The following is a 23424-nucleotide window of genomic DNA, read 5'->3' on the forward strand; positions in this document are numbered from 1 at the left end:
TGATTGATAATGAATATTGGCATCCACTAATTAAGCCACTAATTATTATTCATAACAGTGAATAATATATTGAGGTTGGTAGGTTTTATAAAAAATCGGCAGATATTATAACAGTCTAGAAAATTAAAAGTAGGTTAAAATATTTATTTTTTAATTTTTATTATTTTTTTTAATTTACTTTTTAGTCTTATATTTACAGTTTTTTAGTTCCTATTGTTATCTTTTTTTATTTTATTTTATAATATTATTTATTTTGTGTTGACATGATAGAGGTTTTCAAATTCGTGAGAATAAAAAAAGTGTCTCAACAATGAGTGTCGTATGTCGATATGCGAGAGATAAAAGAGACATAGTGTATCGAGAGATTTAATTTAAAGTAATTCTAACAAAAAAAAAATTAATATCAAACACACAAAATTGAATTAATATTTTTGTAACATCAATATAAAAGGAGCATTATAAAAAAATAGTTAATAACATAGATTAAAATGATTAAGAAAATTATAAATATAAATACTTAAAAGAACTATCTTAAATTATAAGAACTAAAAAATACTAAAAAATATATAAATTAAAAAATATTTTAATTTATAAAAATTTAAAAAATAAAATAAGTAAAGTTACGATAATTAAAAAAATATTCTAACATTAAAAGTATTTCGTATGTTTTGGGCTATGTTGGCTAAGTGGAGGTATTAGTCCAATAAGGTGATTTAGGTTACTTTTGGGCCACGCATGTGGGCCGTAGTGAGCTGCGTTTGAAAGAGTTTAGGTTATGATATATACACCTCCTTTTTTCTATAAGTACATATCCTTTTAAAAAAAATTAAAATTTTAAAATATTTTTAATTTTTAATTTTTAATTTTTTAATTTTACGCTCACTACATTTAATTTAGTACTTTTTTTATACATTTTTTTTTATCATTTTTTCAAATTTAACATGCACCCCTTACCTTTCCTTTATCTCACTTATTTGGTAAATAATTTTAATTCTTTTGGTCTTACATTACTCTTCCTCCCTCCTCTTTTAGTTTTCTTACTCTTATCTCCTCTCTTCCCGCTTTTAGTTTTCACACACATGTAAAACGTAAAACTAATTTTCAATAATATTATAGGTGTGGGTGACCTTTTTGACAATAGGTAAAAAATTAGGAAAAGACGAAATGGTGCATGTGGAAATTAAAAAAGAAAAAAAGATGTGTGAAAAAGAAGAAGAAAATAATAAATTAAAAATTAGAGATATAAAATTAAAAAAAAAATTATAATTTTTTTAAAAAAAATAAAGGAGATGTATTTATAAAAAAAAGATGTGTATATATCAAAAAAGAGTTGACGACGATGCAAAGCGGGTTTAGATATACACCGCAGTCGGCGGTACAATGGAGGGAGCGGCGGTACAAAGGAGGTGCACCGAACAGAAATAAGGAAAAGACATCAGACTTCACGCAATGGGGAAGAATTTTGACTTTCTTCTTCTCAAAATTTCCAGAATACTATAATAATACAGATTTTTGGAAAGTATTTCAAAGTTGGGGGAAGGTGTGGGAGGTGTTTATAGCCAATAGACGCAATAGATGGGGGCAAAGATATGGCTTCGTCCGCTTCTCTGGAGTGGAGAATGATAAGATATTGGAGCAACAACTAGATAGGATTAAGATTGGAAATATAAAAATGCATGTCAATATCCCATGTTATAAGAAGAATGAGTGGAGCAATGGGAACAATGGAAAGAATCTACAAACCCAACTGGGTAAGATAGAAGAACAGAAGGGACGAAACATGGGATTCAAAAGGAAAACGTATGCACAAGTGGTACAAGGAGGGCTGATGAAGGGGAATGTTGAGTGGAAGCCTAAGCAGAAGCAGCATAGTCATGAGGGGGAGGGAGTTGATAGGTGGTTAGGACAAGACATTGATGTCCCTGAAGAAAATGTAAAGTGGTTAGAGCAGTGTTGGGTTGGAAGGTTAAAAGATATTACAATGTTTGAGCGCCTCACTGAGACGTGTTTCTTACTCGATGTCAAGATGAGATATATAATAGACGATATGGTACTCATCTCAGGGATAATAGAGGAAGGTCTACAAGAACGAATTAGGAATGAAAATGATATCTTCACACATTTTTTCACCTCTATTGAGAAGTGGCGACTTGGTATTTGGACAGGAAACAGGGTGACATGGGTAAAGTGTATTGGGATACCAATACAACAATGGGGAGTCTCATGCTTTTCACAGGTGATTGGGGTAAGAGGTAATATGATCCATATTGATAAAGATACAAAAAAGTGTAACAAACTGGACCAAGCAAGACTTCTCATTAGGACAACGTCTTTTGAGCCCATTTGGTATAGCACCAGAATCAGAATCAATGGTGTCATCAGAGAAATCCAAGTAATAGAGGAGACGGGGGTGAAGACACGTGTTTGTAACTGTTGGAGATGGCAAAAACATATATCGTCTTTTGAGGAGTCTAGTATGGCAAGTGACTATGGATGAAGATAAGGTCTTCTGAATCGGAATGCTCTGCAGAACAAAACAATCTAGTGCAAACATTGGTGGATGAAACAATTCAACAAGGTGGTTTCTCTAAGGAAGACAGAGGAAAGAGCGACGACGATGGAGGCAACGATGATTTTTCAAATTTTGGACCAGGGGGTAATGACCAGAGGAACAAATATATGGAAACAGATACTGGAAAACTGACAGGTGAGGACGATATAGAAGGCAGGCAGAATGTACAACAAATTGGTGAAAGTAGTACGGCTAGAGCAGTAACCTATATGCGAGGGGCTCAAAGTAGGTATGAGGGCGGTGATAATGCAGAGCAATTAAATCAGGGTAAAGGAGATAATGGACAGGTTGGAAAATATCACATGGGATAGTCAGAACAACAAGGGGTAGAGGATAATATGGGACTAAGGTGTGGGCTTGCAGAAAGGCAAAATAGGATTATTGAAATACAGAAAGGTGTTTTGGGCCAATCCAACGATAGTCACATCTATAGCGAAGAGAATAAAGGGGATTCAGATGACCAAATGAGCATAGAGGAGAACATAAGCGGGATATGTGCTACTCCGAAAATGGAAAAAATAACCTCAAGCCGAAGATGTTAGTGGGAGATCAGAATATGGGCATTCAAAATAATGAAACAGATCAAAACTCAAGAAGGGTACACCTAAAAGTGGAAGAACTGAGGGAGCATGGAGATAGCAGGGACCTTAAACTGAAAGGTAAAATATAGAATATGTAACATCTCAAATTTTATACAATAGTTAATTATTATTTTCATATTTATAGAAATTATTTTCTTATAGTTATTAATTAATAAAAAGGGTTTTTATAGAACATTTTAGAGATTTTAGTAATTGATTATTATTTATTTTTAATATTTATAGAGATTATTAAAGGGATTTTATAATTAAAATAAATAATAATAGGATAGTAATTTTCGAAGATGCAGAATTTTTACTGCGCCGTAGGCCCAATTCGTTGCCCGGAACGGGCCGTTTCAAAAGTGAAACGGGCCGTTTCGGAATAAGTAAAATGCCCAAAATTGGAGAAGCAGAACGGGCCGTTCTGGTTTGGAGAACGGGCCGTTACGGAGGGAGAACGGGTCGTTTTGCTGGGATTGAGAATGAGCCGTTCTGGTTTTGGAACGGGCCGTTCCAGTTTAAAATTTTGCGTAGATTTGAAGGGTCCAGAACGGGCGTTCCACTTTTGGAACGGGCCGTTCTGGGTAGATGAGCCTGAAATCCTATAAATAGCGTCCTCACCTCTCATTTTCACACATCTCTCATTCTCTCTCCCTATTCTCTTCTGTTCTCTCTTCTTTCCCTCTTCTTCTCTCTGAAGACCAAGGGGCACTTAGAGGAGGAGACCAAGAGATTACTGTTTTAGTTCAACTGCTGTTTATCTAGGTACGGGGGAAAAGGGGATTATGTGTATGCAAAGTTACATGAGGGAATTGGGTAGAAGAGGAAGTTCGTAGGATTATGAGTAATTTTATAATTATTTCTGTTTGGAGAATTATTGGTCTTATGTTATTCTGTATATATTTAGGACTACGAATATATGATTAATTTGTAAAAATGATGCTCTGGAAGAGAGAACGAAATTATAGAAAAGTGTCTGTAAGTTAGGTTTTGGAAAAATTGGATTATTTCTGTTTGAGGAATTAATGGTTCCATTAGATTTTGTATGTGTTGAGGATTAGAAATATATATTTAATTTGTAAGAATGGTGATCTGGGAGAGGGAACGAAATTGTAGAAAAGTGCCTGTGAGTTAGGTTTTGGAACAATTGGGGATTTTACTATTTATGTTAAGATTATGTTAAATGTGTAATTCCATTAATTATTATATTAATTTATGAATGTTATATTACTTGATAAGAAATGATGATCTAGATGTGAATTTGCTTAAGGGGTATGTAAATCCTTATTTTGTTGGACTTATCTGTTGAATATGTGATATGGAATTGTATATGTGATATGTAATTGTGATATGAGACGAGATGTTGTATGAATGTGATTACGATGTGTTTGTGGTCCCTCACACGATTGATCAGGGATGATACGAACCCTGGGTAGGTGATGGTTCAGGGACGAGCGTACTCCTGGATGATCAGGGATGATACGAACCCTGGGTAGGTGATGCTTCAGGGACGAGCGTACTCCTGGATGACCAGGGATGATACGAACTGATGAAAACTTGTTTGGAGAATCCGGATTGATGTGAATCCTCTTCAAGTTCCTCCCTAGATCTTCGGCTCCTTGATTCTTCCTAAGCTTTGCTAAGGTCTCCAATGGAGGAGAAGACCTTAGAACTACCACGGTTTGGTGGAGAACTCTCCCAAGAGACGCCACTCCTTGATGAAGAGATAAGCCACTTCAATTCTCACCACACTCTTCTAGTGAAGGGATAAGAGAATTGGATGAATATCAAAGAGGTTTAGGGACTTTTAGGAGAGATTAATCTGAATAATATTTCAGAAATGAAATCTCAATACATCCAAAAGTGTTTTACAATGAAGGAAAAACGAAAATATAGGAGTAGGCAGCTTGGAGAGCAAGCTAGCCTTAACCATGGTTCACTAGGAACCATGGTAAGGTCTAGCTAACCATCCATGGTCTAGAGGCTTGGAGATCAAGCTACTCACTTAGCTTGCTTGGTAAGCAAGCTTAGGAGAAGCTTGTGCTTCAAGCTTCTAAGCTTGAGAAGAGCCAAGCAATCCGGCCAATGTGAACACAACTAAGGTGGGCGACTTTTTTGACTTAATTTACTCCAACCGGTTTTGAAATTGTTAATTTGGTTTAGTTAGGTTCATCCAATGTGAATGGAACCTAGCTAAATCAAATCTATGAAAAATTAGGAGTAAAATGAGTCCAATATGAAAATTTTAGCCTAGAACCACCTCTTGGCTAAATTGCTAGTAACACTCTCTAGCTTGCTAGTGACACTCTCTAGCTTGCTAGTGACACTCTCTAGCTTGCTAATGCCACTCCCAATCCTACTACTAGAAAATTAAGAAAAGAGTGTATTTCTAGGTTAGGTTAAATGGAGTCAAAGTTTCCAAGTAACCTACCCTAGAAACAATATACAATAGCTAATAAAAGGAAATAAAGTGCCTCACAAATACAAAGGCAAAAATACACCTATACAAGTATCTACTAGATACAAGGTACAAGAAATCAAACTTTACAATGTATGTACAATAGAGACTATGAGACTAAAAAGAGGAATCATACTCAATACTCATATTGAGCATAGGTCTAAGAAGCACCTCCTCTCTAGAAGCCTCCTCTAGCCTCCTAACCATGGACCTAGTTAAAGGCCCAATGGTCTTCAAGTGTGAGCCTCCTTGGATCAACCTTCACCCTTCTTGGTCTTACCTCTTCCAAAGGGATCCTTGGGGATTAGATTTCCATCACGAACCCTGGGTAGGTGATGCTTTAGGGACGAGCGTACTCCTGGATGATCAGGGATGATACGAATCCTGGGTAGGTGATGCTTCAGGGACGAACGTACCCCTGGATGATTAGGGATGATACGAACCCTGGGTAGGTGATATTTCTGGGACGAGTGTACCCTTGGCATAGGGTGGGATGTGTGAGATAATTAATACTTATGTCGGGGGTGGCACGACCTTGGGCAAGAGATGCTATAGGCGTGACCTTGGCATAGGGTTGATTGCAAGATTTGTGATGATTGTTGTGATTGCGAATGGTGACGTGATGATGATGCGCGATTGATAAAGTTATGATACATTGAAATGTTTATAAATATTTTGTTAAGTATCGAGTTATAATGAGATGATATGTTGTGTGTTTGTATGTACTTTACATATAGATGTTTTCTTTTCTCACCGTACAATTTTGTGGATGTTTTAGGTGAGGAAGATCTGGCTGCGAGTGACATCTAGAATGCCAACAGTTAAATTGGGGGTATGCTCTGATATTGTGACATCGAGGGAGAGGACTTTTAGGACAAAATTTTTATATGGATTTGGAATTGTAAATATCATTTTGAAAATAATTTGTAAACTTTTGTGTTTCATTTTCTAAATCTTTAATATTGTGGTTATTGAAGAACGATTTTTGAAGTTTCTCGTGTGAACCCTTTTTTACCGAAATTTAAACATTTATTTGTAAAGTTACAATATATGTGTTGGGGTAGTAAGGGTGTCACACTGTCACGAAGGTGCAGTATATAATGATAAGATAGATGATAATAGGACAGTAAATAGTAAATTCTGAAGGGATAATAGGATAGTAAATTCTGAAGAGATAAGGTGTACGATTCTGAAGAGATAAGGTAGAAAATAAATAAGGTGCACAATATAGATAAGATGGTGCGCAGTAAAAAAAATAAAAATTAAAAGAAGAAATGTGCATGCCAACGGGCCTATAAATAGGAACGGAACAACAACGCATTCAACAGGAACTCGAAAAAACAAAATTGGACAGGGAACTTTTAAAAAAAAAAATGAGAAGTGAGAAAAAGAAAGAAAAGAGAGAAAAATAAAAGCAACTTTAAGGTAGGGGGAGGAGAATTTTATCTCTTTAAAATTTTATGTTATTATATTTATTTATTTATGTTATATTTTATTTGTATTTATTTAGTGAGGTGTCCCTAACCTCATTTATTTGCTTAATCTATGATTATTTTTACCCATAATAATTAATAAAGTGTTCATATTTTATATTGTTTAATTATTTTATAATGATTGTCATTTTTATTTATATGATTGGTACTCTTAATAAATTCTTTTTATAATCAACTATAATATAGTTTTAATATTTTTGACTCGTCTTGTTGGTATTTCTTCACGTATTTACGAAGATAAATATTATTCTATGGTCATAGAAGATAAAATTTGAATTAATTGTAGCTGGAGGTTTGACCTTGGGAATTTAAATGAGTAAGGAATGAAGGTGAAATACCCTCTTGCTGGTTAAGGTGAAATATTCTTTTGTTGGTTGATATTGTGATGATGCTTATTTATCCTGAGTAGTCACTACAATTATAATTCAAATTTTATCGTAATATGAAAATCTATTATATGATATATATATATATATATATATATATATATATATATATATATATATATATAAAATATTGATTATGAATGATTCCGTATATTTTATTAGATTATTTGTATTTATTGGATATTGTTCTTACTTCTCATTTTTCTTTGCTTTTTTTAAAATTAAATATATTACAAAATAGATGGATCTACCAATGATTCCAGGTCATTTTATAGCTACTGTTGTCCTTGGAAGGAATTGGAATGTGGAGGCTATTTGACGGATCTATTATAATTTTATTTGCCAACCATATTATTTCAATTGTAAATTTATTTCCATTATCAATATAAATATTGTAATAGAAGTGGAAGTAAGAAATAATGTGTAAAATAGTACATTATTGTAAATATTTTTATAACGATATGTAATGTAATAAGTTCACAAAATTTTCTTTTGTCCTTATGAAAAATATTATTAATGATATAATTGTCATAATATCATATAAAAAAATATATTTAACATTATATAAATCGGGCGTTACATTGAGTGGTATCAGAGCAGGTGGATCCAATCGGTCGTGAGTTATGAGTTTACCATGCTTGTTTGGTAGATGAAGTCTATAATTGCAGCGATTGAATCCCAGGAGGTTGTATGTTGAGAATTGAAATTTTGAATGTTCTTGATAAAAGGCCAAAGTGTGCATCTCTGTTATTTTTTATTACATGATTTGGAAGTTATAAATTATTCCTAATTAGGAGGCACTGCCACCTTTATTGGAATTAATTTATATTTTCTTTATTACTTTTAAATTTTTTCTATATGATTTCTTGAATTTTGATGCTTGCATGTTGAGTTTTTATGGGTTAGGTGTATGAGGATTTTATTTTAGTTTCTAAGTTCTTTGTGTTGAATATGTGAGTTGTCTTGGTTTAGGATTGTAGGAGGAAGCTTATATAATGGTTTGGAAGTGTTTTAAGGTATTTTTGTGGCCTTAAACTTTGGTGCGCTCTTTTACTGATCAGTGCAGGGAATGTTTTAGCTGCAATTTTATTGCTCCATTACAAGTATTATATTGACAGAATTGGATTTTATGATCTTCATAAAAATTGTAGTCTTGGATGTTATCCTTCTAAGGGAACCAAAATCAGGTACAATGGAGATCTAGAACTTCTGTTATGACTATTTTAGTGAGCAAAGGTCTAGCTATTAGCGCTGATTATATCTATTACAGTTTTTGAAATTTTTAGCTAAGTATATGATAATTCTAAAATTTCAAGTCTTCATAAGGGTTGTAGCTTATTCTCTTGGCTTTCTTTTGTGATAGGTTTGAGATCACTTGGATGAGTATAACTCTCTATATATCATTTTCTTTGATAGTTGTTGAAGAAATATATATGCTATCATGATGTTTGTGAGTTATTAGGCAATGCAAGGATAAAATATGATTTTGTTATGATGTTTTGAAGTTTTGTCTCGTGGATCAAAAGTTTCTTTAAGGTTGTATGATGCTATATATGTGGTAAAGGTTGTTCATGTACATGCTATATGGAGTAAACGGTGATTAATTTGTACATGCTTAGGGATGGTATATATGATGGTTTAAAGTAGGTATTCTAATATGATTTGATATGCATGTATGTTGATATGAGAAAAGATGACCTTATGGATCAATTAGTGGATGTTTATGTATTTAGTGAGATTGACCATAGGATGTGATATCATCATATTAGAGTTGAGGGTGAAAATATATCCAAGACAACTTTACGCTGAGTTATCTAAGTATGAATTTTTATTGTATGAAGTGAATTTTCTAGGTCTTGTAATTTTTAGTGGAGATATAATGTAGAGCTATCTATGGTAGAAGTTGTGCTTAAGTGGGAAATACCTAAGTCAATTAGTCAAGTTAAGAGTTTTCTTGGATTAACTTATTATTATAGGAGATTTATTGAGGAAATTCTAAGATAGCATTACCTTTGACTAGATTGACCAGGAAGAGAGAGTTGCCTTTATAAAATAGTAAGTGTGAGAGTAGTTTCCAAAATGAAAGATTGGCTAGTGTTAATATTACTAGACTCTAGTAATTTTTATGGGGTATATAGTGACGCTTCAAAGACGGGTTTGGGTGGATTGTTGATGCAAGAAGGAAAGACAGTAGTTTATGTTTTTAGGCATCTAGGTAATGGAAAATTCATGAAAAGAATTACCTTACCTATGACCTTGAGTTAGAGGTTGTAATATTTACACTTAAGATTTTGGAGACATTACTCGTATGATTCTAAGATTGAGGTATTTAGTGTTCATAATGGTCTTAAATATTTGTTTGACCCAAAGAAGTTGAATATGAGACAAAAGAAATAGTTGGAATTTATTAAGAAATAGGATTTTAATTAATCTTAGTTGTTGTTTGGGTAAAGCCAATGTGGTGATCCATGCTTTGAGTAGGAAACCTTTGTATTTATCTTCCCTTATGGTTAAAAGAGATGTATCTTTTGGCTCACATTAGGAATTTAAGTTTGACTTGTGAAATTACTCCTAGTTGTGTGAAACTAGGTATGACTCGAGTACATAGTGAACTTACACTTAGGTGCCTAATCCTTGGAGAGGGTCATAAAATTAAAGCTAATATGGTGATAAATGCCTTAAGTAGGTCATCTATCGTTTTTTATAATGTAAGGGTTGAATTTGATTGAGGAGGTTAAAGACTTAAGCGTGATGTGTGAGCTCACCCTTAGGAACATTGAATTGAGTATGTTGAAAGGACTAATAGATTAATGGATGAGATTTAAGGACCCAGGAGTTAGATCCTTTCTTAGTGAACCAACTGGAAAAGATCAGTGGGGGTATAGATAACCCTTTACGATTGAAAGTTGATGGTGTTTTGAGGTTCGAAGATAGAATCTATGTGCCTAGTAAACCCGAATTAAGGAAGATGATCTTAGAGAAAGCACACAAGAGTACTCTTAGCTACTAAAATGTATCAGAGTGGCACAGCGGAAGCGTGGTGGCCTAAGATGAAAAGAGAAGTAGAGGAATTTGTGTACTCGTATATAGTATGCCAAAATTCTAGGATGGAACACTAGAAGTCTTTAAGATTTTTACAGCCTTTAAACATCTTAATTTGGAAGTGAGATTCTGTATCTATGAACTTAGTTGTAGTTATATGTCTGATATGCTTAAGAAATTTGATCTTATTTGGTTAATGTATAGATTCACCAAGTTTACTCACCCTGTACTTATTAACATTAGACATTTCTTGGAGAGATTGATAGAGTTGTACATTATAAGGTAGTGAGGTTACATGGGAATTAGAAAGCAAGATGCGAGGAGCTTACCTATTTCTATTTTCAGGAAAATTTCGGGGACGAAATTTCTAAAAGGAAGGGAGAATTGTAACATCCCAAATTTTATACAATAGTTAATTATTATTTTTATATTTATGGAAATTATTTTCTTATAGTTATTAATTAATAAAAAGGGTTTTTATAGAACATTTTAGAGATTTTAGTAATTGATTATTATTTATCTTTAATATTTATAGAGATTATTAAAGGGGTTTTATAATTAAAATAAATAATAATAGGATAGTAATTTTTGAAGATGCATTCACGAAGGTGCAATATATAATGATAAGATAGATGATAATAGGATAGTAAATAGTAAATTCTGAAGGGATAATAGGATAGTAAATTCTGAAGAGATAAGGTGTACGATTCTGAAGAGATAAGGTAGAAAATAGATAAGGTGCACATTATAGATAAGATGGTGCGCAGTAAAAAAATAAAAATAAAAAGAAAATAGAAAAGAAGAAATGTGCATGCCAACGGGCCTATAAATAGGAACGGAACAACAACGCATTCAACATGAACTAGAAAAAATAAAATTGGACAGGGAACTTTTAAAGAAAAGTGAGAAGTGAGAAAAAGAAAGAGAAGAGAGAAAAATAAAAGCAACTTTAAGGTAGGGGGAGGATAATTTTATCTCTTTAAAATTTTATTATGTTATTATATTTATTTATTTATGTTATATTTTATTTGTATTTATTTAGTGATGTGTCCCTAACCTCATTTATTTGCTTAATCTATGATTATTTTTACCCATAATAATTAATAAAGTGTTCATATTTTATGTTGTTTAATTATTTTATAATGATTGTCATTTTTATTTATATGATTGGTACTCTTAATAAATTCTTTTTATAATCAACTATAATATAGTTTTAATATGTTTGACTCGTCTTGTTGGTATTTCTTCATGTATCTATGAAGATAAATATTATTCTATGGTCATAGAAGATAAAATTTGAATTAATTGTAGCTGGAGGTTTGACCTTGAGGATTTAAATGAGTAAGGAATGAAGGTGAAATACCCTCTTGTTGGTTAAGGTGAAATATCCTTTTGTTGGTTGATATTGTGATGATGCTCATTTATCCTGACTAGTCACTACAAATATAATTCAAATTTTATCGTAATATGAAAATCTATTATATGATATATATATATATATATATATATATATATATATATATATATATATAATATTGATTATGAATGATTCCGTATATTTTATTAGATTATTTGTATCTATTGGATATTGTTCTTACTCCTCATTTTTCTTTGTTTTTTTAAAATTAAATATATTACAAAATAGATGGATTTACCAGCGATTCCAGGTCATTTTATAGCTACTGTTGTCCTTGGAAGGAATTGGAATGTGGAGGCTGTTTGACGGATTTATTATAATTTTATTTGTCAACTATATTATTTCAATTATAAATTTATTTCCATTATCAATGTAAATATTGTAATAGAAGTGGAAGTAAGAAATAATGTGTAAAATAGTACATTATTGTAAATATTTTTAGAACGATATGTAATGTAATAAGTTCACAAAATTTTCTTTTGTCCTTATGAAAAATATTATTAATGATATAATTATCATAATATCATATAAAAAAATATATTTAACATTATATAAATCGGGCATTACAGAACCAAAAGGAGGATGAAAGGGGAAAAGGAAGTGCACAGATAAGATATCAAGATGTGATACAGGATCAAAGGAAAATTGATACAAGAGTTGTGGGCAACAATACAAAGTCAATAAATGAGAAGATTCAACAACAAAAGGAAGATTTCAATGAGGGGAAGGTGCAACAGAGCATTAACAAAAGTAAAAGAAATAACTCCTTTTGCTTTAATCCTAGCCTTAGGAAGGAAATCAGGAAGGATGTAAACGAAAATGTGGCCCCGTTGGGTCTTTCACTATCAAACAACAATACCAAAGGGATCCTATGGATGAGAAATGAGGTGGTGGAGGCAAAAAGAACGTGGGAGATGGGGAAGATGTTGGGGGTAACTACCACAAACAATCAAATGAAATAGAACAAAAAATTATCAAGATGGAGTGCAGGGACCAGAAGGAAAATGGTGTCAGGAGGGGACTAGGAGGTAATTGATGATAATAATGTCCTATAATGTTAGAGGCCTTGGGAAAAAGGTCAAATGGAGGTATATTAGAAGGGTAGTATGCCGGGAGGAAGTTGAATTTTGCTATATACAAGAAACAAAGAGGGAACAAATTAGTGACTAGTTGGCACAAGCATTGTGGGGTGACGCTGATGTGGAGTTTGTGTCACAACCAACAATTCAAGCGGCTAGTGGATTAATGAGTATGTGGAACAAAAAATATTTTCAGGATAATAATCAATTTTCAGGTGATGGATATCTGGGAGTAGAAGGTGTGTGGGTGACTGGAGATCTAAGTGTGACAATTGTCAATGTATATTCCTCTTGCCTTATATAAAAAAAGGAAAATATGGGGGAATTGATACAGAGAAAAACAAATGGAAGAAATAATCTATGGTGTGTTGTTGGAGACTTTAATAATACTAGAAGTCTAGCGGAGAGACAAGGTGTAGCTACTGAGAATACTGATGTAGGTGAATGTGCAGAATTCAATAAATTTATTAGTGACATGGAGATGGAAGATTTACCACTAGCAGGAAGAGCCTTTACATGGTACAGGCCAAATGGGAAATCTCGGAGTAAATTAGATAGATTTTTGGTTAACCAACAATGGAGTCAGACCTCGCCCAATTGCACACAATATGTTTTAAATAGGGACATATCAGATCACTGTCTGATCCTTCTCAAAGACGTCAATATTGATTGGGGTCCAAAACCTTTTCGTATATACAATCACTGGCTGGTGGACAACAGCTTTAGGCAAGTGGTGGAGAAAGGATGGGCAGATGGTCCAACTCAAGGGTGGGGGGCATTTATTCTCAAGGAAAAATTAAAGACGGTAAAGAAAAAAATCAAGGAGTGGAAGGTACAGTCTGGAAGGGACACACAAAATCAGTTTAATCAATTACTGTTACACATTAATGAAATTGATAAAAAGGAAGAAGAAGGCACAACAACTATGGAAGAATCAAAAGTAAAGATGGAGATGCAACAATAGTTTTGGAAGCTATCTTCAAATTATGAATCTATTCTAAGGCAGAATTCCAGAGTTAAATGGTTGTCAGAAAGGGATTCCAACACTAAGTACTTTCATAGTGTTGTGAACTGGAAAAGAAAGAAAAACAGGATCACAAGGCTGGAAATTGAAGGGGAGTGGGTAGAAGACCCGAGCAGGATAAAAAATGAAGTAAGACATCATTTCCAACAGAGATTCAGTGAAGATAGTTGGAATAGACTTAAATTGGACGGAGTATATTTTAAAGAGATATCAGAAGAACAAAAATAGGCACTAACTGCTGAATTTGGTGAAAAGGAGATTAAAGAAGCTGTGTGGGAGTGCGAGGGCTTAAAGAGCCCGGGACCAGATGGGCTAAATTTTAACTTCATAAAGTCCTTTTGGGATATTGTGAGTGGTGATATTATCAGATACATGCAAGAATTCCATCGTAATGGTAGGCTTCCTAGAGGAAGTAATTCCTCTTTTTTTTACTTTGATCCCTAAAAAGAATGATCCTATACATGTGAATGATTTTAGACCAATCCCTCTAGTTGGGGTAATGTATAAAATTATGGCACAGCTGCTGGCAAACAGGTTAAAGAGAGTATTAGAAGGGGTTATTGATCAGTCACAGGGTGTGTTCTTGGGTGGAAGGAGTATTTTACATAGTCCCCTAGTTGCTAATAAAGTGATAGATGAAGTGAAAAGAAGGAAAAAGAAATGCATGTTCTTCAAGGTAGATTTTGAAAAAGCATATGATTCAGTCAGTTGGGAGTATCTATTCTACATGTTCAAGAGACTTGGATTTTTCCCAAAATGGGTTGGGTGGATGAAGGAATGTTTAAAGTCCAGCCAAAGTTCCATTTTAATTAATGGGAGCCCTTCAACAGAATTCCAATTACAAAAAGGATTAAGACAAGGTGATCCCCTTGCACCTTTCCTCTTTGTTGTAGCCGTAGAAGGTTTGGCAGGGTTGATGCGGAATGCTGTGACTAAAGATATGTTTGAAATAAAGTTGAAGTTAATTTGCTGCAATATGCAGACAATACTATTTTTATTGGTGAAGCATCCTTGAACAATGTCATTGCTGTTAAATGTATCCTACGGTGTTTTGAGCTAGTTTCTGGGTTAAAAGTGAATTTCTATAAAAGTAAGTTTGGCGCTCTAGGAGTGGATAGGGAGGATATGGAGAGATACACAATGATTCTGAATTGTAAGATAATGAGTGTCCCATTCACATAGCTAGGTATTCCTATTGGTGACAATCCTAGAAAAGAAAGAATGTGGAATCCAATCAAAGAAAAACTCACCAAAAAACTCTTAGGATGGAAACATAGACATCTATCTTTGGCTGGTAGAGTGTGTCTCTTAAACTCAGTGGTTACAACACTACCTCTCTATTTCATGTCTATATATAAGATGCCAAAAAAGGTTTTTACAAGGATTAAACCTATACAGAGGAACTTCCTATGGGGAGAAAAAAAAAATAAACTGGATAAGATGGGAAAAAATATGCAGACCAAAGGATCAAGGAGGATTAGGGATTAAAGATCTGGAGTTGTTTAACAAAGCATTATTAGGAAAATGGAGGTGGAATATGTTTCAATAAAGAGGAACCTTGTGGGTGAGGATAATTGAATCCAAATATGGCGGCTAGAAAAACATAACAGAAGAAGAAGGAAGCCTTACTGACTCAATATGGTGGAAGGACCTAAAACAAGTGTGCAGAGGAACATGTGAGACGCCATGGTTTGATGGAAATTTGAAATGGTTAATAGGAGACGGCCAAACAACAAGATTTTGGGTTGATAAGTGGATAGGGGATGAGTGTTTAGCACTAAAATATACGAGACTGTTTCTCATATCAATGCAAAAAGATAATTGCCTCCAACAAATGGGGCAATGGAATGGACAAACGTGGAAGTGAGAGCTACAATGGAGGAGAGACATGTTTGAATGGGAAAAAGGCATATGGGATGAACTTAATCAAATGTTACAAGTAGTCAAATTATCACTGGGAAGGGAAGATAACTGGATATGGACACAAGGGGGAGACAAAGGGTATACACCAAAATCTGCATACTCTATTTTATATCAAATGAAGTTTGGTGAGGAAACAAATTGATTGATGAAAAAGGTTTGGGAATTGAAGATCCCCCAAAGAGCAGCAATTACAATATGGAGACTTAATTCAAATGGGTTAGCTTCTTATGACAACCTACAGAGAAGATAAATTTTATTTGAGGGTGTGGGTGGAGTTTGTTCTTTCTGCAACAGAGAAGCAGAAACTCTCAGTCATACCTTTTTCACCTACATAGTAATAGATTCAATTTGGAAGGGAATGCTGTAATTGGGGGTCCTTAGCAACTGTCTTACCAGCCAACACAGTCCAACATTTTTCACAGATACCTCTCAAAAGCCCCTCAAAGGAAGTCACAAAAAATTGGAGGGTTATTTGGTGTGCAACAATCTGGAACACATGGCAAACTAGGAATAACTATGTGTTTAGGGAAAAAGCTTTCCAGCCACAACAATTGATAAAGGATATTCATGTCACTGCATGGAATTGGCTAAGTCTGGACAAGAAATTTAACTACAACTTTGTGCAGTGGTCCATAAACCCAGGTGAGTGCCTTATGTAAAGGTTAAGCTAGAGTGTGTGGAGAAAAATAGGAGAAACTCCCTATGGGATGAAAATGGGGGAACAAAAATAAATTGGAAAGGTGAAAAAATGCGGATAAAAGGATTAAGAAGGAATGGGGATTAAAGATACGGACCTGTTTAATAAAGCATTAATAGGAAAACGAAGGTGACATATGTTTCAACAAAGAGGAACCTTGTGGGTGAGAACATTTGAGGTACCAATTTTTGGGAGAGGAGAAATGGCAACACTAACTAGGTCTATTGAGGAAGAAATGACCCGCATGCATCTAGGGTCTTTCCGGATGAGTGACGAGGATTTTAATGCCATTCAAGTGTCTCACCAAATTTGGGACAACTGGAAGTAATCACGGAAAGCACCACATTGGGCCACGAAGGAACACTAGAATATGTAGATATGGGGAATGGATCAAAACTGTAGGTAGAAGGTATTAGGCTTCATGAGTATTTGATTACCATCATTGACAATTTAAATGGTTAGCTAGTAATATAGTTATCTTACTATATTATATCTAACCAAAATCTTTGTAAACAGGGTTATGGCACCCCTAGTGCCTTAATTAATATTAATTCATATTTACTGTTTCAAAAAAAAAAAAAATGAGCCAAGAGTTTATTTTGACGTTTCTTCCTTCTATATGCAAGTATTTGTAAGCCCTAAGTGGATTCTATTTATACCATATTTTATTTTATAAAATTTCATTTTTTGGAACTAATTTTTGGAAGGTATTTTTGAAGAAATTGAAGATGTCTCATAAATTAAATTTTGAAAAATAATTTTAAGATTAATAAGGTATCGGTTCAAGAAGAAAATGAATTAATCTAAATCATAATCTCTTAAGTAAAATATCGGATTTAAATATAGTAAATAAAAAACGTGATTATAATAAAATATTTTACTAAATATGATTAGTCATCTTATTTGATAAAGATTAGTTATTACAAAGTAGTTAGATATTTTGTATTAATAATATAATAAACTTTCTAAATATATTTTAAAAATTAATTTTTGGATTATATTTTTAAATTTTGTAAATTTTCCGAATTTAATTTTCAAAAGACACTTTTATGAAATTAATTTATTGAAATGCATTTAATACATTCTAGAGATTTAGTTTATTTTCATAATGCATTTAATATGTTTTGAAAACTAATTTTTGGAATGTAAATTTTTTATTTGACCTGCACTCAACTTTTACCAGTTCAACGAGATAGGTGAACGACAAAGATAGCGTGCGAGAATTCGATTAAAATTTATATACTTTTACCTGCACTCATGTTGTATTTTAAAATTGATAATTAAAAATTAATTTTAAAATTGACAATTTAAAATTAATCTAACAACTTTCCCTAAACATTAATAAGAATTTTGATCAGGTAACGAAGTCGATTAGAATGGGTAAAGGCAAAGATGGTGAAAAAAAAAATTATAACATTATCTTGATGTCCATATTTTTTGAACTCTTTTATTTCTTAACTAATTTGTTAAAATATATTTTTATTTTTTAACTAATTTATATAAGTATATTACTATTTTGAAATTAAATGCATTTTTTTATTTTTTTACTATTGTTATTATTAATTTCTTTTTAACGAGAGATGAAGTATCTCATATTCACTAATAATAAAAAGAAGAAGAAAAGGATGCAAAAGGTTTTATGGTAAGGGAAATGAAGATAAGGAAAAGCATGGTTTGATACCATCAAACCACCTTTAGATTATATCCACAAAAACAAGTGTACATCGTGTACTTCAAATAATGGAAAACAATCACTTTTTGGGTAAAAATAAATTTCACTTTTACGGTGTTACAAATGTAAAAAAATAATAATAAACATAAAATAAGATTGAGATAAAATAAATCATGACACAAGATCATGAAATAAAATGAAAAACTTATATTAATATTTTTTCTACATCACATGATGAAGTTAGATGAAAACACATAGAATGAGGGTTGAATATGTGTATGTATGTGAACCAAGAAATTTTAAAAAATTTTCGCAATAAGGCTTTCTTTCGTCCAATAAAATCAATATTAGTGAATGCTTGAACAGAAACTGCTCAGGGTTGGTTTAACAAAATCATTTTCAATCTGTGAGTTTTATCGTCTGTTTAGATAAATTGCTTCTTTAAACGAAAACCGTTCTTTAGGATGATAAGTTGAACAAGTATGGTTTTCGTTTGAAGATGATTTTAAATAGACGATAATCATTGGAGGAAGCCTAGGGTTGGTTTAACAAAATCATTTTCAGTCTGGGAGTTTTATCGTCTGTTTAGATAAAGTGTTTCTTTAAACGAAAATCGTTCTTTAGGATGATAAGTTGAACAAGTATGGTTTTCGTCTGAAGATGGTTTTAAATAGACGATAATCATTGGACGAAGTTTTTAGTGGAGTAGATTGACCAAATAAAGTGCGTCTGAAACATAAAGTTGTTGCAAGTATTTTTATATTGGTTCACTCAAACTAAGCTACGTCCAGTCTCCTTCAAATGAAGGGTTTCACTAGATACAGTTCATGTGTTGTATTTTAAAATTGATAATTAAAAATTAATTTTAAAATTAATCTAACAACTTTCCCTAAACATTAATAAGAATTTTGATCAGGCAACGAAGTCGATTAGAATGGGTAAAGGTGAAAAAAAAAAGGCTAAAAACCTATTTTGGTCCCTTATAATTGTTTGTTTCAATTTAGTCCCATTTTTATTTTTGGTCTCAATTTGGTCCCTAATAAATTAATTGGTCTCAATTTGGTCCCTAATAAATTAATTGGTTTCAATTTGGGACTTCCATCTAAATGATTTAAACGGAGTTAACTGTGTGGCCACGTGGATGCCACGTAGATGCATAGGTGGATGCCAAATTTTTTGAAAACACCTGGAACCAGAACGGCCCGTTCTGAATCCAGAACGGGCCGTTTTGGTTACACTTTTGGTGTGTTAATTTTGCATCCGGAACGGCCCGTTCCAGGTGCAAAATTTACACACTAAAAGTGTAACCAGAACGGGCCGTTCTGTTTTCAGAACGGGCCGTTCTGGTTCCAGACTGCTAATCATAAACGATCAATGATTATAGTTCACGGTTGTGAATCATGGAAGGAAAAAGACCCAAGGTACAAAGCATTTCAAACACTGAATTTGGTAATATTGTCAATGAAAATTGATAACTTCAATTGCTAAACAGTTAGGCTATACAGTGTATTATTAAGGACAATGCAATGTATCACTAAAGACAATGGTAGCAGATTTTATTTCATTTCAAACTGGAGTGAACCACTTACTACCAAATTGACACTATACAGTAGAGGATGAAATGACATAGTATTTTTTCTTGAAGTCATTAACGATGTATCCCAACAACAACAACCTGTTCTTGAAGAGGTAGAACCTGAAGTAAAGGAAGATGATACACAGGACTAACATTTCACCACAACCATATGCAGGGATAGATCTAAGTTAATCATAGTGGGGGCACTTGCCCCCACTAAATTTTTTTTCATTCTTTTATATATATATATAATATTAATAATTTTATAAAATATATATTATTAATTATATTTTAATTATGTTGTTATATCTAATATAATAAATATATTAATATTTTTTTATATTTTATTTTATTGTTTAATTGTTTTTTATTTTCTAGTAAAATTATCTTCATTTTTAATGAAGAAATAATTTACTTACTTCTAGAGTAAGTCTTGATAGATTTATTCTATTTAATAATTAATGTTCTATATCAAATTTTTAAGAATTTAATTGTTAAATTAAAAAGTTTTTCATGTATAGATCAACTTTATAAAAAATTTTAAAAAATTAAAAATCATATGATACTTCGTTAAATTAGTTCAAATTAACATATAAAATATTTTTGTTTTAAATGAATGTAAAAATTTAGAGGACTCTAAAAGAAAATAAATTAATAATTTTATTATGTTTATCCTATTATTTTTTATCATTTTATTCCTCTAATTTTAAATAAGTTGCAAAAAATTATAAAGTGATACTTAAATATTTCTTCAGACAGAAAGAGAAAAAGAAAAAGTTATTACTCTATTTATAAGACAATTTTATTTTATAAAAATAAATAATTTTAAAATTTTTACCATAAAAAATATTTTTCAAAATTATTATATTTTTTAAAATTAATAAAGAATATTCTATTCTCAGTCTTGGAACGACCGGTTCTAAAACCAGAATGGCCCGTTCTGGTTTCAGAACAGACTGTTCTGATGTACTGGTGGTGTGTTAATTTTGCATCTAGAACTGCCCGTTTCGGATGCAAAATTAACACACCAAGAGTGCATCCAGAACGGCCCGTTCTGGTTTCAGAACGGGTCGTTCTGGTTCCAGGTGTTTTCACAAGATTTGGCGTCCACGTATGCATCTACGTGGCATCCACGTGGCCAACAGTTAACTCCGTTTAAATAATTTGGACGGAAGTCCCAAATTGAAACCAATTAACTTATGAGAGACCAAATTGAGACCAAAAATAAAAGTGGGACTAAATTGAAACAAACAATTATTATAAGGGACCCAAATAGGTTTTTAGCCAAAAAAAAATTATAACATTATCTTGATGTCCATATTTTTTGAACTCTTTTATTTCTTAACTAGTTTGTTAAATTATATTTTTTATTTTTTAACTAATTTATATAAGTATATTACTATTTTGAAATTAAATGCATTTTTTTTTAATTTTATTATTATTATTATTATTATTATTAATTTCTTTTTAACGAGAGATGAAGTATCTCATATTCACTAATAATAAAAGGAAGAATAAAAGGATGCAAAAGGTTTTATGGAAGGGAAATGAAGATAAGGAAAAGCATGATTAATTGATACCATCAAACCACCTTTAGATTATATCCACAAAAACAAATGTACATCGTGTACTTCAAATAATGGAAAACAATCACTTTTTGGGTAAAAATAAATTTTACTTTTACGGTGTTACAAATGTAAAAAAATAATAATAAATAAATAATAATAAACATAAAATAAGATTGAGATAAAATAAATCATGACACAAGATCATGAAATAAAATGAAAAACTTATATTAATATTTTTTCTACATCACATGATGAAGTTAGATGAAAACACATAGAAGGGGGGTTGAATATGTGTATGTATGTGAAAAAGGAATTTTAAAAACTTTTTGCAATGAGGCTTTCTTTCGTCTAGTAAAAATAATATTAGTGAATGCTTGAACAGAAACTGCTCAGGGTTGCATTTAGATAAAGTGCTTCTTTAAATGAAAACCGTTCTTTAGGATGATAAGTTGAACAAGTATGGTTTTTGTCTGAAGATGATTTTAAATAGACGATAATCATTGGAGGAAGCCTAGGGTTGGTTTAACAAAATCATTTTCAGTTTGGGAGTTTTATCGTCTGTTTAGATAAAGTGCTTCTTTAAACGAAAACTGTTCTTTAGGATGATAAGTTGAACAAGTATGGTTTTCGTCTGAAGATGGTTTTAAATAAACAATAATCATTGGGCGAAGTTTTTAGTCGAGTAGATTAACCAAATAAAGTGTGTCTGAAACATAAAGTTGTTGCAAGTATTTTTATACTGGTTCACTCAAACTGAGCTACGTCCAGTCTCTTTCAAATGAAATGTTTCACTAGATAAACAATTAAGTACAAGTATTGTTTGTTCAGCCTCTTCATGCTTGCAGTGAGTATTATAGACCACCCAGGTCACGACCACTCCTGGTCCCAAGTATTTTCAACCACTTTTGGTTCATCAGCTTCACTCGTAGACGCTAATATTCTTAAACCATTTCTGGTTGCCCGAGTATTCTCAACCACTCCTGGTTCGTCAACCTCACTTGTTGACGATAGTATTCTTTGCTCAACCACTTCTGGCTCTCAATGAGTATTATGGACCAATTCTTGGTTTGCCAGCTTCACTCACTAGCGCTAGTATTCTTTAATCAGCCACTTCTGGCTCTCAATAAGTATTATCGACTGTCGCAACCCGAAAATTTCTGATCTTGCAACATATGGTTTAGACATCCTTTTGAAAATCTCATTGATTAAGAAATGTCTAGACGCCAGACTAATCCTTAGTCAATGGTTTTGAAAATAAGTTCATGGAGTCGCCACCAATGTTTTACTCAAAACATTGGAAAAAGAAAAGACTTTTAAAAGTCCAATAATGGCCTTGATAACCAGAATTGGGTTCGGGAATCAGTTACGTGTAGGGAAGGTATTAAGCACCCCTACAACGCCCAAAATCGGTACCCTATGATGAAGATAACATAATAAGAATTAATAGTTTAAATATTTAATCCCCTTTATTAATGATTATTTACATGAAAATTAAATTACACGGTGAACCCCTAAGATATCTACATAATTGCGTTTATTATAGTAATAAATAAAATAAAAGAAGAGAAAGATAGAACAAGAGATTGATGAGTAATACCTCGTAACAAGCTTTATTAGATCTTCAACTATGGAGATTTTAGGTGCTTTGTGGCAACCTTTCACACTACAATGCCTTACAAAATCTCAAGAAATACAAAAGAGAGGGGAGAGAGAAAAAGAGAGAAATTTCGTGCTCTAAGGATTCTGGACGAAATTTTGGAGTCCGGAGAAATGAGCCCAAGCTGCCTATTTATAACCTTCAGAAGGGGTCCAGAACGGCCCGTTCCAAAATCGGAACGGCCCATTTTGGATCTGGTCGTTACGTGTTAATTTAGTGTATTGGAACGACCCGTTCTGAAATCGGAACGACCCGTTCCAGAGGAGCGTTTAACACATA

General features: G+C 32.6%; 1 protein-coding gene across 1 annotated transcript; it reads left to right on the plus strand.

The window, feature by feature from the left end:
* Positions 1 to 1318: 1318 nt before the first annotated feature.
* LOC109792041 (uncharacterized) lies at positions 1319 to 7377 on the plus strand. Its single transcript, XM_020351422.3, has 2 exons — positions 1319 to 3231; positions 6390 to 7377. The coding sequence occupies exon 1, from the start codon at positions 1340 to 1342 to the stop codon at positions 2495 to 2497; it is 1158 nt and encodes a 385-aa protein (XP_020207011.1). The 5' UTR covers positions 1319 to 1339; the 3' UTR covers positions 2498 to 3231; positions 6390 to 7377.
* The last annotated feature ends 16047 nt before the right edge of the window (positions 7378 to 23424 follow it).

Source organism: Cajanus cajan, chromosome 3, assembly GCF_000230855.2.
Source record: "Cajanus cajan strain Asha chromosome 3, NIPB_CcT2T_4, whole genome shotgun sequence".
In the NCBI taxonomy this organism is placed as follows: Eukaryota; Viridiplantae; Streptophyta; class Magnoliopsida; order Fabales; family Fabaceae; genus Cajanus; species Cajanus cajan.